General features: G+C 36.1%; 1 protein-coding gene across 2 annotated transcripts in view; it reads left to right on the plus strand.

Annotated features, from left to right (window-relative positions):
* Ddx10 (DEAD-box helicase 10) overlaps positions 1-14,026 on the plus strand; it is a 164,205-nt gene that overhangs the window by 132,819 nt on the left and 17,360 nt on the right. For both annotated transcript variants that reach the window (XM_050119479.1, XM_050119480.1), the window contains exon 17: positions 9,823-9,959. In XM_050119479.1, the coding sequence (XP_049975436.1) occupies positions 9,823-9,959 (137 nt within the window). The remainder of the gene's footprint in view (positions 1-9,822; positions 9,960-14,026) is intronic.

The raw sequence follows: 14,026 nt of genomic DNA on the forward strand, positions 1-14,026 counted from the left end.
ATGTCTAGTCCATTTATTTGCATTTGACAAATTCAGAGAAAAGTCATATCTATCCTGACTTGGTGATTCCAAAATCTTATATTTAATTTACTGTTTATCATAACTTGCTTTATGCATCAAATAAACAAAGAAAACTCTATTTAGTCTTCAACTCCATTATAGACCCAAGAAGGAAATAATATTAACTGAAGAAGCAAGAAGTGTGAGCAAGTGACTTCCAAAAATGTGAAAAATGACTGAAACAGCTGCCTGTGTGGACAGTCACCCAAAGTTCCTATGCAGTGTTCCATCTTCAGCCTACAGGCCTAGCATATCTGACAGACTTTTCTGTAAAGCAGGATATTCTGAAGGGCTGTCTCTGCTTGTTTTGACAGTGTTCGGTAGTCTCTTTTGTGTTGTTTGTACAATTAGGAAAACATACTATTAGCAGTCGAGGCAGAGGCATTTTCTTGCCCAGTGGCTTTTACCACAAAGAAAGTAAACTCCATGTGGAGTTCCTTCAATGCCCATTATCTTCTCTGAAGTAGATTGGTGCTGGCTGCCAAGTACAAACATGTCTCATTGTCATAAAAAAAGAACCTTTGTTATTAAAATGTCTTAAATGCCATATTCTGTAGATCTCTGAAGTGTTTGAAGTTGACCTGTCTATCTAAAATTATCTTTGTTTGATCTTTAAAATATACCTAATGTGACCCCAAGTTCAATTATAATAGGTGGCTAATTACTAACCTTCATTTCCTTGTTATCCTAAGCAGTTGGTAATAATTTCCAAGACTAGAAATTTGCATTACATTGTTAAATGAGCTGTATAGATAGGTAAAATACCTTGAACAAGATTTAAAATGTATGTACAGTATGTTTTAATAAAATTAATCTCAAATTTTATCAATATAGAAAATTTGTATACAATATACAAAAGTCCAGTCCAATGTAAAACACTTAAAACTAGTAGCTGCTTTTTAAATGTAGATTCAGGAATCTACATTTTTATCTTATCTATATCCTCCCTTTTTTCTTTTCAGAGTAGATTCAATAATCTAATCTTTTATCCTATCATATTTATATCCCCTTTTTTCTTTTCAAAACATAGAACCTTGAATCTAATTTCCTTTTAGCTTTTTTTTTCTGACCATTACCAATAATAACTTTAACCAACCACCCTAAACAATGACAATATCCATAACCCATTGAACGACCAAAAACCACCCAACCCACCTCTTGGGAATGTGAGCGTTGTATTCTTAAATTTACTTCCTGCTGTCTGGGGAATGACAGTATTTTTAGGGGTTCCTGAAAAGAAAAATTTGGAATAATTATCAAGACCTGGGGGAGAGGTAACTGTATCATTTTTGTTTTTGTCCGTTTTATGCATAATGAGAAAGTGCCACACTTGTTTTAAGTCCTGGCTGGAGTAGTCAGTTAGGCTGGATCTTCTCAGCTAGCCACATCGAAATTATTCTGAGAGTTTGTAGTCCAAAGCTGATCTTTGAGTGGTTCTCTCAGCTGAATGGTATCATATGAACCAGTGGAATCATTGTCGTGAGGCCCAGTCTTCTTCCTGAAGACTTCAGAGATTATTGTAGGAAAATTTATTGTTCACTGTCGAAAACTTAACCATTATTCTTATCAAAATGGAAAGTTTGAATTTCAATAGACATATTTAAAGAAAGATACTATAGAGATAAAAATAGATATGGTTAGAAGTAGAGTTTTTGAAAGCAGAGTTTTGTTAACATTAGTCCCTAGATTTTTATTTTTCTTCTGAACCACACCATATGGCTCTCTGATATGAAGCAGAAACTCTGGATTTTTTTTTTGTAACAACATGCTTGTATTTAGAGAAAGAGAGCCACAGTCAACTCCGAAGTCAGCTTTGATTTTAAGTGAGTTGAGACTACCATTATATTGAGAAGTAATGAGATATGTATGTTTAATTAGTGAGATTTTACCCTGCAGAGAATATTAGTATCATACATCAGATTTTTCTTTGCTTGGTGAGGCTTTCTGGATAGCTAGCTTTTCTTCTTTAGGCATCTAGATGTCCAAGTCTCTTGACTTCTTGAAGGTGGGTATTTTCTATTTTCCTGAAAAGACAAGAACAGAAGCCTGCCCCAACCCTTGTGAGGTTTCCTTACAACTTGTAGGATTGCCACCTCTGCAGAACTGTCATTTCACTTTATTAAGAGTTTTATCCTTCCAACTAAATCTTGATTAATTTTGATGGTATCCATCGCTTTTCTTCCCCTGTGGAAATAGGAGTGAAACATAGCGCATTTCCTGGTTTCCATTCTGAGCTCAACAATCTTTGAAGGACACTGGCTGATTTAATTCAGAAGTTTTTTTTCTATTGTCCAGTGACTCTCTGCAGCTGGTGTTCCTTTCTCATTAACATTAAGAAAATTCAAGGTTAATAAAACATTATGCAATCTATTTCTGAGGGTATTTATCATCCCTTTTTGTTTATTTAACATATTCATTATAGTTGATTTGATCTTTCTGTAACTGCCTGACCTCTAGGATTGTTTGGTATACCTATAATATGTTTTATATTATAATAAGCAAAAAAATTGTTTCATTTTCTTAGAGATATGACAGCGCATTATCTGTTTTTACTTGTACAGGTATACCCATGATGGCCATAACTTCTAGTAAATGTGTGATTACTAAATCAGCCTTGTTCAAGTTCAAACTTGAAACAGTTGTCCATTGAAAACCTGTGTAGGTATCAATGGTGTGGTTTACATGTTTTAATCTTCCAAATTCTGCAAAATGGAACACATCCATCTGCCAGATTTCATTTCTTTGATATCTTTTGGGTTACTTCTTGCAGGAAATGTTATTTGGTTTTATAAAGAACAAATAGGACATTTCTTTATAATGCCCTTGGCCTTTTTTTAAACCTTTGCTATTGGCATGATGTTTTCTATAAAATTCTGAGGCCTTCAGCACATTTCCAATCAATAATTGATAGATTTCTATATTACCTTGTGCTAGAGGATCTGGCAGACCCATGTGGGATCTGATGTATGTTACATATATGCAATGTTACCTATTCCTGATTATATCTTGTACCTGAATAAATAATAAAGTCAATTCTATATTATCTGGTATAAATTCAGCATTCTTAATATGCAAAACAACTTTTTCTGCATATTGTGAATAAGTAACTATGTTGAGAGATTCTTTAATATCCCTTAGTACCATTAGAATATCATATAATTCTGACTTTTGGACAGGATCATAAGGGTTTGTTCTACTTTGCTTAATTTTTCTGATTTGTAACCTGCCTTTCCTGATTTATTTGCATCAGTATAGAATGTGTGGGCTTCAGTTATTGGTGTGCCCCATACAATGTGAGGAAGGATCCAATTAGTCCTTTTTATTGCTCTGTCTCTTGCTTTAGGGATAACTGTTGTTAATCTCACCCCAAAAATTACTACAAGCTCTTTTCCAGGGTTCACTTTCTTCCCATAATTTGTTAATTTCATCATTAGTGAATGGTACTACAATTTCTGCTGGGTCTATTCCTGCTAATTAACGAAATCTCAATTTTTCTTTCACAATTAACTCATAGATGTTTTCCATATATGTTTTTAATTTTTTGCTAAGTTTCTGTGGTAAAAAGATCCCTTCTAAGCTAATATCTTCCCTCTGCATTAAAATTCTTTGTAGGGGAATGTTTGGGGTGGTAATTTGACCAGAATGCCGTTAAGATTCGGATCCACACGATCCACGGGTGCCTCCTATAATTTCTCTTCAGTTAAAGTCAATTCCCTTTCAGCTCCAGCTGATAATTTCCTGGTACTGTTTAAGTCCTTGTCACCGTCTAAGGTTTTGTTTAAATCAGGTCACCCAGGTTCTATCCCAATAATAGTCCGTAGATGGGAAATGTCTCCTAGCAATCTTTGGAAGTCATTAAGAGTCTGCAATCAATCTCTCCTAATCTGCACCTTTTGAGGTCTAATTTTTTTTTATTTTTCATTTTTGAGATTTCATTCTTTTGAGGTCCAGTTTTTTTGTAAACCTATTTTATAGCCTAAATACTTAATAGATTTTCATATGTTGAACCATCCCTATATCTCTGGGATGAAGTCAACTTGGTCATAGTGGAAGATTTTTTTTGATGTGTTCTTGGATTAGATTTGCCAGTATTTTATTGAGAATTTTTCGTCAATATTCATGAGGGAGACTGGTCTGTAATTTTATTAGTTCTTTCTTTATGTGGTTTGGGTATCAGGATAGCTATAGCTTCCTAAAAAGGTTTTGGCAAATATTCCTTCTGTTACTAATTTGAGGAGTATTAGTTACTCTTTGAAGTTCTGGTAGAATTCTGTGATGAAATCATCCAGCCCTGTGTTTTTTTCTGGTTGGAAGACTTTTGATGACTGCTTCTATTTTCTTAGGGGTTTTTTTTTTTTTTTTTTTTGAGTACAGATTTTTGTAGTATGACCTAATGGTTCTCTGGATTTCCTCTGTGTCTGTTACGTCCTTTCTTTTATTTCTGGTTTTATTAATTTGGATACTCTCTGTCTTTTGGTTAGTTTGGATAAGGGTTTGCCTCTGTTGTTGATTTCCTTGAAGAACCAGCTCTTTGTTTCCTTGATTCTTTATATTGTTTTCATTTTATTGATTTTGGCCCTTAATTTGATTATTTCCTGTTCTCGACTTTTCCTGAGATTTCAGGTGGGATGTTAATTCACTAGTGTGAGATTTTCCCACTTTCTTTATGTAGGCACTTAGTGCTATGAACTTTCGTCTTAGCACTGCTTTCATAGTGTCCCACGTTTGGGTATGTTGTGCATTCGTTTTCATTGAATTCTAGAAAGTCTTTAATTTCTTTCATTATTCCTTTCTTTATCTAAGGGTGGTTCAGTTGAGCATTGTTCAATTTTCATAAATTTGTAAGCTTTCTGCAACTAGTGTTGTTGTTGAATTCTAACTTTAAGCCATGGTGATCTGATAAGATACAGGGGGTTATTCTAATTTTTTTTCTATCTGTTGAGTTTGCTTTGTTACCGAATATTTGATCAATTTTAGAGAAGGTTCCATGAGGTGCTGAGAAGAAAGTATATTTTTTGGTGTGTTTAGGTGAAATGTTATATAAATGTCTGTTAAATCCATTTGAGTCATGACATCTGTTCTCTTATTTCTCTGCTAAGTTTCTGTCTGGTTGACCTGTCCATGTGGAGAGTGAGCCATCTGTCCTCCTGCCAGCAACCCCTCATCTGCGCTGTTGAACTTCCAGCAAAATCACTGGGTTACTGAACTGGACTTGGGTGGAATAGCTATTTGGTCTGTCACAGTGCCCTGTCTGGGGTGAGAAGGCAGGTCTTCTGTTCTCCCCAGAAGTCACATAGCAATAGATATTTTGACTCCTCAGAAATTTGAAAATATGTCAGCTCAGGATTTCAGGTCCTGTTGACATTTTTAGAATTTTTAATAGTTCTCTTATTTCCTTTCTGTTATGTAAAAACATTACTACTTCAACCATTTGTTGAGGATCCGCATTGATTGCCATGCTTTGTGCAGGGCACTTTATATTATTTCCTCATTAGTCTATAGACTCCCTAATTAGACATTAATACAGTTTAAGTTCCCAGATAATAAACTCTACCGTAAGGTTGTGATTTACCTGACGTACAGCTGCACAGCTGCAAGGGCAGAGTCAGTGTTTAATAAGTCTCCCAGTGACCGCTGCTGTTCCTCTGTGTTCTCCCCATAACGCTCACATTTGTGCCGCATCAGTATCAGGTTGTTGATGGGAAGATGTCTGGGTAAGGGAACCAGTGACAGTAAAAATCCAGCAAGGCTGGGAACTATGGCAAGGGACTCTACCTGCTTAGAGAGAGGGTGGGCAGTACTTTTTCTGATTATGTTTCTAGTTCCACCTTGCACTACATAATCTGTATTCTTTATCTTTGCTTGCACTATGAATGCAGTCTTTCAAAACACCCTTTTAGGGTCTTCTCTATTGTCCCAATCCCTTTCTTGTTTTGTTAACCATAGTTTAAATGATGTCTGAAGCTTGTCTTCTTATCTGCCACTACCCCCATCCCAGTGCTAGATCAGTGCTCCACTGGCTAAACTTCCATAGCATTCCACTTGCAAATAACCCAGAGAACATGTATTATTCACTTTCTTATATTGTGTGTGTGTGTGTGTGTGTGTGTACATTGCAGGTTCTGTTCATGGAAAATCATGTTTTAGAGCATGGGCCAGACTTTACTAGAGTCAGGTACTGTGTATTTGTCTGTGTTTATTGTACTTAGGAAGCAGTCAGTAAATGATTACTACATAACTCTAGAAGCTAGTTATACTTCTTTTTTTCTATACCATGGAAGATTTGAATATGCATTTCTAAGTTAATATTTATGTCAGAAGACATCCATATGTTTCAAAGTTCATCTTTCAGACCTATAACTAGCTTTTCATTGCAGGATTTATTTTCAAGCCTAAAACAACAATGTATAAGACTCTATCCATCTTCGAGATATTTCATCAACATACTAGAGTACAGATTTTTCAGTTTGTGGCTGTTCTGGAGATTTTGGAATTTTTCCACAAATAAAAGCTTCAGGAGTTATCTCTGGTTGAAATAAACTATAAACTCAAGCACATTGTAGCAATCTGAAATTACTTGTTGATAAGCAAGTACTATACATAATTTTTTTATTTGGTTCTCTCTGCTTTATAAACGAAAGGGACAATAACTTTACTAGTCAGCAAAAATATCTGAAAGACACCAAAGTTTCATTAGTAATAATCAAAATATCAGGGATTTTAACATCCAAGACAATAAATTGCCACTCTGGATTGTATTGTACATGACTTAAAATGTTTCAGGAAATAATGTAGGGTTCTGGGAGGAAAAAAAAATCTAAGCAAAACTATGTGGCAGTTTTTAAAGAAAGCATAAATTTAAATAGCTAATAGATTTAAAGACAGCTTGATTTATGTTTTGGAAGGGAGAGGTGAAGCTATGGAGAGGGGAGGGAGGAAAGAAAGTTGGAGAGAATGAACAAAAGAAAACTGTATTTGCTTTTAATATAGACAGACACTGTTCATAGTTGCTCACTGATGATGTTTCTGGCCTCATCTTCTAGGTGTGCTCTGTGACGTGACCAGTTTGTCTAGAATCAAGAGTAAAAATCTCTAATCAAAATATTTTGGAGCTTGTTGGGCATAGAAAGATATGATCCACAAGAGTTTTTCTTTTAACTCTGCAGACCATAGCATAACTCTAGATTCTCAACATAAAAAAAGATAGGTTTTAGAAAGAGACAATGGTTCAAACTCTGGCATGTTTGTAAGGCATCTCCGCAGTATTCCTGGACTTTTTTCTTAGACCATATTTATGGGCCTGATATGTACATCTGTGTTTTATGTTTATCGATTCTCTCAAGTAAATCTGTACCTCTACTAGTCACTTTTTCTGTACCACTTTTAGTCACTTCTTGGGCTGATTGTTAATTATAAGTGACCCTCCTCCATCAGCATGAGGTTTACACCTAAGTATGTAACATTAACCTGACACCCAGTGTCTTATTGGTGTACTTATAGTGGAGTATATCTTTCAACCACCATCAGAAAAACTTCTTTTTGCAGTAGATGGCATTTATAGAGAGCCACAAATGGCCATGGTGCAGGAAATAAGAGACAGTGGAGCATCTAACCCTAAATGGGACATCTATATTATACCCCTTCCTCCCAAGCTCAGGGATCATTGCAGAGCAGGGGATGGAAAGATTATTAGAGTCAGAGACAGTGGGTAACTATGATGAAACTGGAGTCTAAGAAGTGGGTAACTGTAACTATAGTGTAACAGTATTTTCTGAACACAACAGGACATTTACATGTATGAACTCACAGTGGTTATGACAGCATGCTAGTTGTACAAGCTCAAGTTAGATCATATCCCGGTATGGAGTGGGGAGGAGGTAGGCACAAAGTCTCACCACTAGTTAGGACCTATTGGTATTTGTTAGCTGCTGGGGAAGTGAGAATCAATTTTCTTCAAGGATGTAGCCCCTGGTTCATCATACTTGATAGTTTTTGGAGAATACAAATTGCACTCGAGGGCTTAAGAAAAACACAAGTTGTGTGGGTAGAGAGAAAACGAGTCAGAGTAGGTGAGTGGGTGAATATAATCAAAATACATTTGTGTAATTCTCAGAATCCAAAAAATTATAAATGAAGACAGTACATTTTTTTAAAGAAACTTAATGCAAGGTATTTGTTAGAGAATGAAAAATCACAGGCTATAAAGTAATTCCTTTGTTTCTAAGTACTTGCTGTGAGTTCTCCTTACACTTCAGACAAAGTCACACGGTAGCAGGTTGGGTGCAGCCAGCCATTTGTAACTTGGAAAAGTATAAAGAAGTATCCTTTGATTTTTGAGAAAAAAATTACAGCTTTTTTTTTGTAAAAGTGTACCTTCTGTGTTAATACATAGTTTATTGTTCATAAATGAATTAACTTTTAATTTCTGATATAACATGTCTGTGCCATTTTCTCTACATTAGCAGGAACTCTTTGTGAACTTTAGTTCTATTTAAGTATGAGGATGTCCTAAAACCAAAAAATTTGATAACCTCTTATACTTAACTCCGCTTTCATCTTCAGACAGCATACCTTTGTGAGCAGCATAAAGTTGGACTATCTGGAGAGTTGTGAATATCTTGTAGCCCACGAGATTAGTGTTCTCTTGAGTGTATGGCAACACCAAATTTTGTTGCTATTTTTATTTTCAAAAAAGTGGTAATAGTTTGCCATAGTTGTACTGTTTTTGGCTTCTATTGACAATTTTCCCTCCTGATATTTGTTCAGGCCTTTCACTGTTACCAGGAAACTTTCTTAAGAAAAATACTACTAGGAACTTTTGCAGAGTGATTAATCCTTACCTTTTAACTTGTTCCTTGTTTTCTTATATTTAAAGATGGTTGAGAGAGCCGTTCATATGTGTAAGAGGATTTCTGCAGTGGCTTGGGGTTGTGCAGTGTTTATATGCTATTCTGAGGCATGAGTCTGTTTCTGGGAAATCATTATTCACTTGAATAAAAAATTATTAGGTTTGTCATAGTTGGTCTCAAAAGTTTTATAAAGATATTACTTATTTTTTAAAAGGAAACTTATTTAGACTTTCAAAGTTGAATCCTGTTTATATTTTTTTGTTCAATTCAAGGAGTTCATTTACCAGGTGGCCAAACTGGTCATCCAGAAATCAGTTTTAGACAAGCGATGTTCATGCCTTGAATGTTGCTCGCTCTCACATTAGTTTGTCCTTGCCTGCTCTGTAGTGCCACTAAGTTCATCCTTTGCTCCCCTAGTGATCTTAGTCACGCTGTCTCTACACTTAAATTCTACTGTTATAAGCAAGTTTCTTGCAGATGTAATTGCATTTCAAAATTTAGACTTTTATAGTCATAAAAATCTCACAAATATGTTCTTCGAGTCTTTGATATTTCCACTTAATATTTTTGATAGTTTTGAAGTGTGTGTGTGTGTAATAGTAATGAAACAATTGATATTTTTCCTTTGATAATTGAATTACATGGAAAAAGTAAAACCAATAGCTTCTCCCTGTAGCAAATGTAAGGAAATTAATAGAAATATAATTTCTGGATTATATTTTATTGCAATTTGAAATAATACAACTTTTCTTTGTCTTTGAAAATGTTGAAGTTCTTGAAGTCTTGCTTCGAGTTCTTTATAATGAAGTCTTCTAATTTAGGAATATCAGATGAGTATTCTGTGTAAATCTATCACAAACAGAGCTATTATCAGATGACTACTTACAGCTTGATTCTCTGTGTGTTTTCTTAGGCCAGAGATGAAGAAGAAGCCTTTCTGGACTGGAGTGATGAAGATGATGGTGGATTTGATCCAAGCACACTTCCAGATCCAGACAAGCACAGAAGTTCTGAAGAATCTGAGAGTGAAGATATAAAACATGAGATGAGGTATGTTCTTATCCTTAGTGTCATTAAATGCAAATTTCACACATAGGTCCTAGTTTATTGAAATATTGAACTATTGCTTTGAGAATTTTTTTTAAACCTTTAATGACCTGTAAAATCTACTTTCCTTGTTCTGCATCTATCTTATACTCTTCTGATCCTCTCAAGGACTTTGGTTAATATTACATTTGTAATTCCTGTTATCACATATAACTGATACATGAATTCTGTTTTCTTATTCTTTGCTTTTTTTTCTCTCCCTTCATTCTGTTTTTTTTTTTAAAGTGGGAAGTTTTACTGGGGGAAGGGAAGGAAGAGGAAAAGAGACAGAGAGAAAGAGGAGAGACAGGAAAAGTTCTACGTGCCCCGTCAGAGTCTCCTTTCATTCTCAGTCCTCTACACTTGAGTGGTTTATGAAGTAGAATAAACACAAACAGACAGGGTTTTATTTTGATCAGTGGATTTTGGTGAGAATGCTATTAAAAATTATCTTTGAAAACCTAGGTGTGGTGGTACATACCTATAATTCCACTACTTAGCAGGTTCAGAAAGAGAATCACCATAAGTAAAAGGCCATCATGGGCTATACAGGTGAAGTGAAACTGTGTCTTAAAAACAGAAAAACTTGAGCTTGAGGTGGGTCATCAGATAAACGGACTTACAGTCAAGTTCAGTCTCAGGGATAGACACGTAGAACGAGAGAACTGACTCCAGTAAGTTGTCTTCTGACTTCGTTCTGTGCAGTTTGGAGGCTGATCTACAGTATTATCTCTGGCATGCCTCTCTACAGCAGCCAGAGAGTTCCTAGTAGAGAGGGTCCCAAGCTGAGCCAAGTGTCCCCTTGGACAGTATTTCCAAGTAAAAGAACAAATAACAATACATACTTAAAACATCATCAGATCTCCCTCCCCGTGTCCAGCAGAAACTGACTGGGAGGTTTAAGTCGTAAAGCTGGAGTCCCAGTTGCATTTTCTCTTCGTGGATGAGCTTCTCACGGTAGAACTTCTCACTCATCTTTCCACTGCAGGCCTTTTTAAGCCATGGTTTAAACACTAGTGGCCTCTGTTGGGAATTGTTTATTTTTTAGCTGTTCTCAAGGACACAATGTTTTTACTCCTGGGCTTTTTTGCTGCCAGTCCATCTTTCCTGTCACAAAGTTGGTTTGGGGCGCCCATCCCCAGACGGCAGGTCTTGAAGGACACTTGACATAAACATGCTTGGGTTTGAAGTAAGGGGACCAAAATCCAACAGTCTTCCAGTATAATGTATATTACAGATCCGTGGGCACACCCTCCACAATTCCCCACACGGATGAATGAATGAGTGAATACATAAACAAATGTAACTAAAAATCAAAAGGCTCTGAAATTTAAAAGTGGAAGTTATATTTTGACATTTTTTTCATATTAGCAAATAAAATAATAGAAATTTTCTATGTAAACAGCCAAATTCTTTCCGTTTAAAACCTGATCGTTGAATGTCTATTATCTATTTGCCTCTATGCCTAAATTAGTGAACTGTGGTAAATTGAGTCATGGTATGAATTACTTAGCATTTCTCCCTAGAGTAGTACTGTGTATTAGAAGCTTGTATTGAATTTTAGGTTCCTTGGTTTTTCTAAATCACTGAATAGAAGTTAGGTAGCGATGACAGATAAAGTTAATATTCTTGATGTGAAGACAAAGGTTGATGGAACCCTTTAGATGCTAGCCCAGGGATTCTAGAGTTGAAGAAATAGGTCATGGAAAACAGTAATTTGTTTTTAACCAAGAACAACATTTTGCAAAATTCTCAAAAAGATTGATCTTCTTGGAAAACCATGCTGTAGAGACATTGAGCTAGTGCTTATTCAAACTGTGTATTTGTTATTAAAAGAGAAATTTTACTTTTCCAAGCGTAGTGATGCCATAACTTCAGGGACTTGCTTATTGGGCAAGTAGCTAGTAAGTATACCAACACTTTATAGTGTTTCCAGATGCGAAATGACAGGCATATTAGTTTTACTATTGATAAAACAACCAAGGGTAAAATAATCTCATTAGACTTTACAAAAATACATTGATCTGGGGCTTTAAGGTTAAGTGATAAGGTTCAGATTGTGTTCCTGATATTTAGAAGTGACTTGTAAAAGTACATCTGTGCACGTGCTTCAGAAAGTTCCTTGCTGCTCATGTACAGCAGTCTGAATGGCCCGTGTACCTTAATGTTCCTACAGACCCCGCTCCCTTAAAGAGTGGTGGACAGGATCTCTCTTTTGATAGATGAAGTTTGATTTGCAGCATGGCTTCAGCTGTTTCTGTGTAATTTAACTCTGTGGGGGTTCCTACAGTTTGTTGCACAGTGGTGTGTTGTGTGGTCTCTTGACACTGCTTTAAGAGAAGAACAAACCTTTCAAGTGTCAGCAGTCCTACTATATCTGGTTGTGAATTTTTTCCTGATTTTTCTTTTTTATCTACTCTAAGAGACACCTTGGGTGAAAGTAATTTTGATAGGATTTTTTAAATTGTATGCATGTTTGTGCCATTAGAGTAAGTGATTTGGGTTCTGTTTCAAAGTCATTCTTCAAAGGGTATTGTGTTTCATTTTCTGTCACTGCTACCTACACAGTAGCATTTCCTACTGCAGCTAATGTGGTTTGGTCTCTAGTAATCTCATGTTAGTTTTTATAATAGCTTTATCCTCTTAATTATCCTTCAGAGAGCCTGACTTTACACAATTCCTTTTTATAGGAACACTGGCAGATCCAGCTTCTCTTCTCACTGTCGCTATCGATGACATGAGTGTTGAATTCCTTAAATATCTCAATTTCTTAGTTGATTGGTGATAAAAGTATAAGAGGCTGTCTAAGAGGTCCTAAGAATAATGCAAAAAAACAACAGAATTTACATGATTAGAAGAAGCTAGGAGCAGATAGTACAATCGTAAGGAGATAGGATACCTTGAAAGGTACCAAAGCATTTTAATATAAGGTGGGGAACTCAGATGGAAAATAGTTGAGTATTATGTGAAAATTAAGATGTTTAATTCCTGGGGAAGCTAGTTAACTCTGGAAAATTAAAATTGCTCAGCTTGTCTTAAGCTGAAGAAATATTCTTTGTTAAAGAGAGTATGGACAGGGTTTTATTGCTAGCATGAGGATTTTATTTCATAAATATGTTTAAGAGTTTCCTATTAATCTTGTGTATGTGTGTGTGTGTACGTGTACACATTATGTAGTCCAGCCTTCTCTTTTTATAGATAAAGAAACAGGTCTTTAAGGGATGGAGTGGTTTATGTCCATGATGACAGCAAACTGTAGTGTGAGTGAAGCCGTTTCTCTACTTTGACTCCTTCACTCACATTACATGCAACTGCCGGGGCCCGTAGAGAATTGGTCAGGAAAACTGAAGACACATTTGATGTCACTCTACTGAAAACCTGGGTCCACGTCCTGACTAGCTTTAGGGTTGTAGAAATTCTGGTTCAGGTAGTGTTTGGACGGTGTTTGGGACAGTAAGGGCTATAACACTGAGTGTGGCCACCAGGAGTAGCACATCCCCACCCTCTGAGTTGAGACCAAAAATGTCTTTAGCTATTGCTAGGTGTTGCTTGGGTGTTGGGTGGGGATGTTTATAGTACAGAATCACTGGACTCTGGTTGGCAAATACATAGCACTGGTGTTTCAAGTTCTTATGGAAGACATGTTTAATTTATATTTCTGTCCAAGTAGCCCGTCATATTTCTCAACATGTCCTCTATCAATCAAGTGGAATTGATGCACAAGGTTAACCTTATTAGTCATTCCTAGACTAAAAAGCAGGGCTTATGATAAGGTAAAATAGTAGTCTATAATTTAACTAAAGTATTCAGAAGACCAAAGATTGTAAATTTTTTTTTATTGAGAATAAGAAAAAAAAAGTTTCCGCCTCCTCCCAGCCTCCCATTTCCCTCCCTCTCCCCCACTCCTCTCCCCCTCCCCCCACTCCTCTCCCCCTCCCTCTCCAATCCAAAGAACAGTCATGGTTCCCTGCCCTGTGGAAAGTCCAAGGTCCTCCCCCCTCCGTCCATGTCTAGGAAGGTGAACATCCAAA

Source organism: Alexandromys fortis, unplaced genomic scaffold (assembly GCF_014885135.2).
Source record: "Alexandromys fortis isolate MF-2015 unplaced genomic scaffold, M_Fortis_MF-2015_v1.1 scaffold_167, whole genome shotgun sequence".
Taxonomy (NCBI): domain Eukaryota; kingdom Metazoa; phylum Chordata; class Mammalia; order Rodentia; family Cricetidae; genus Alexandromys; species Alexandromys fortis.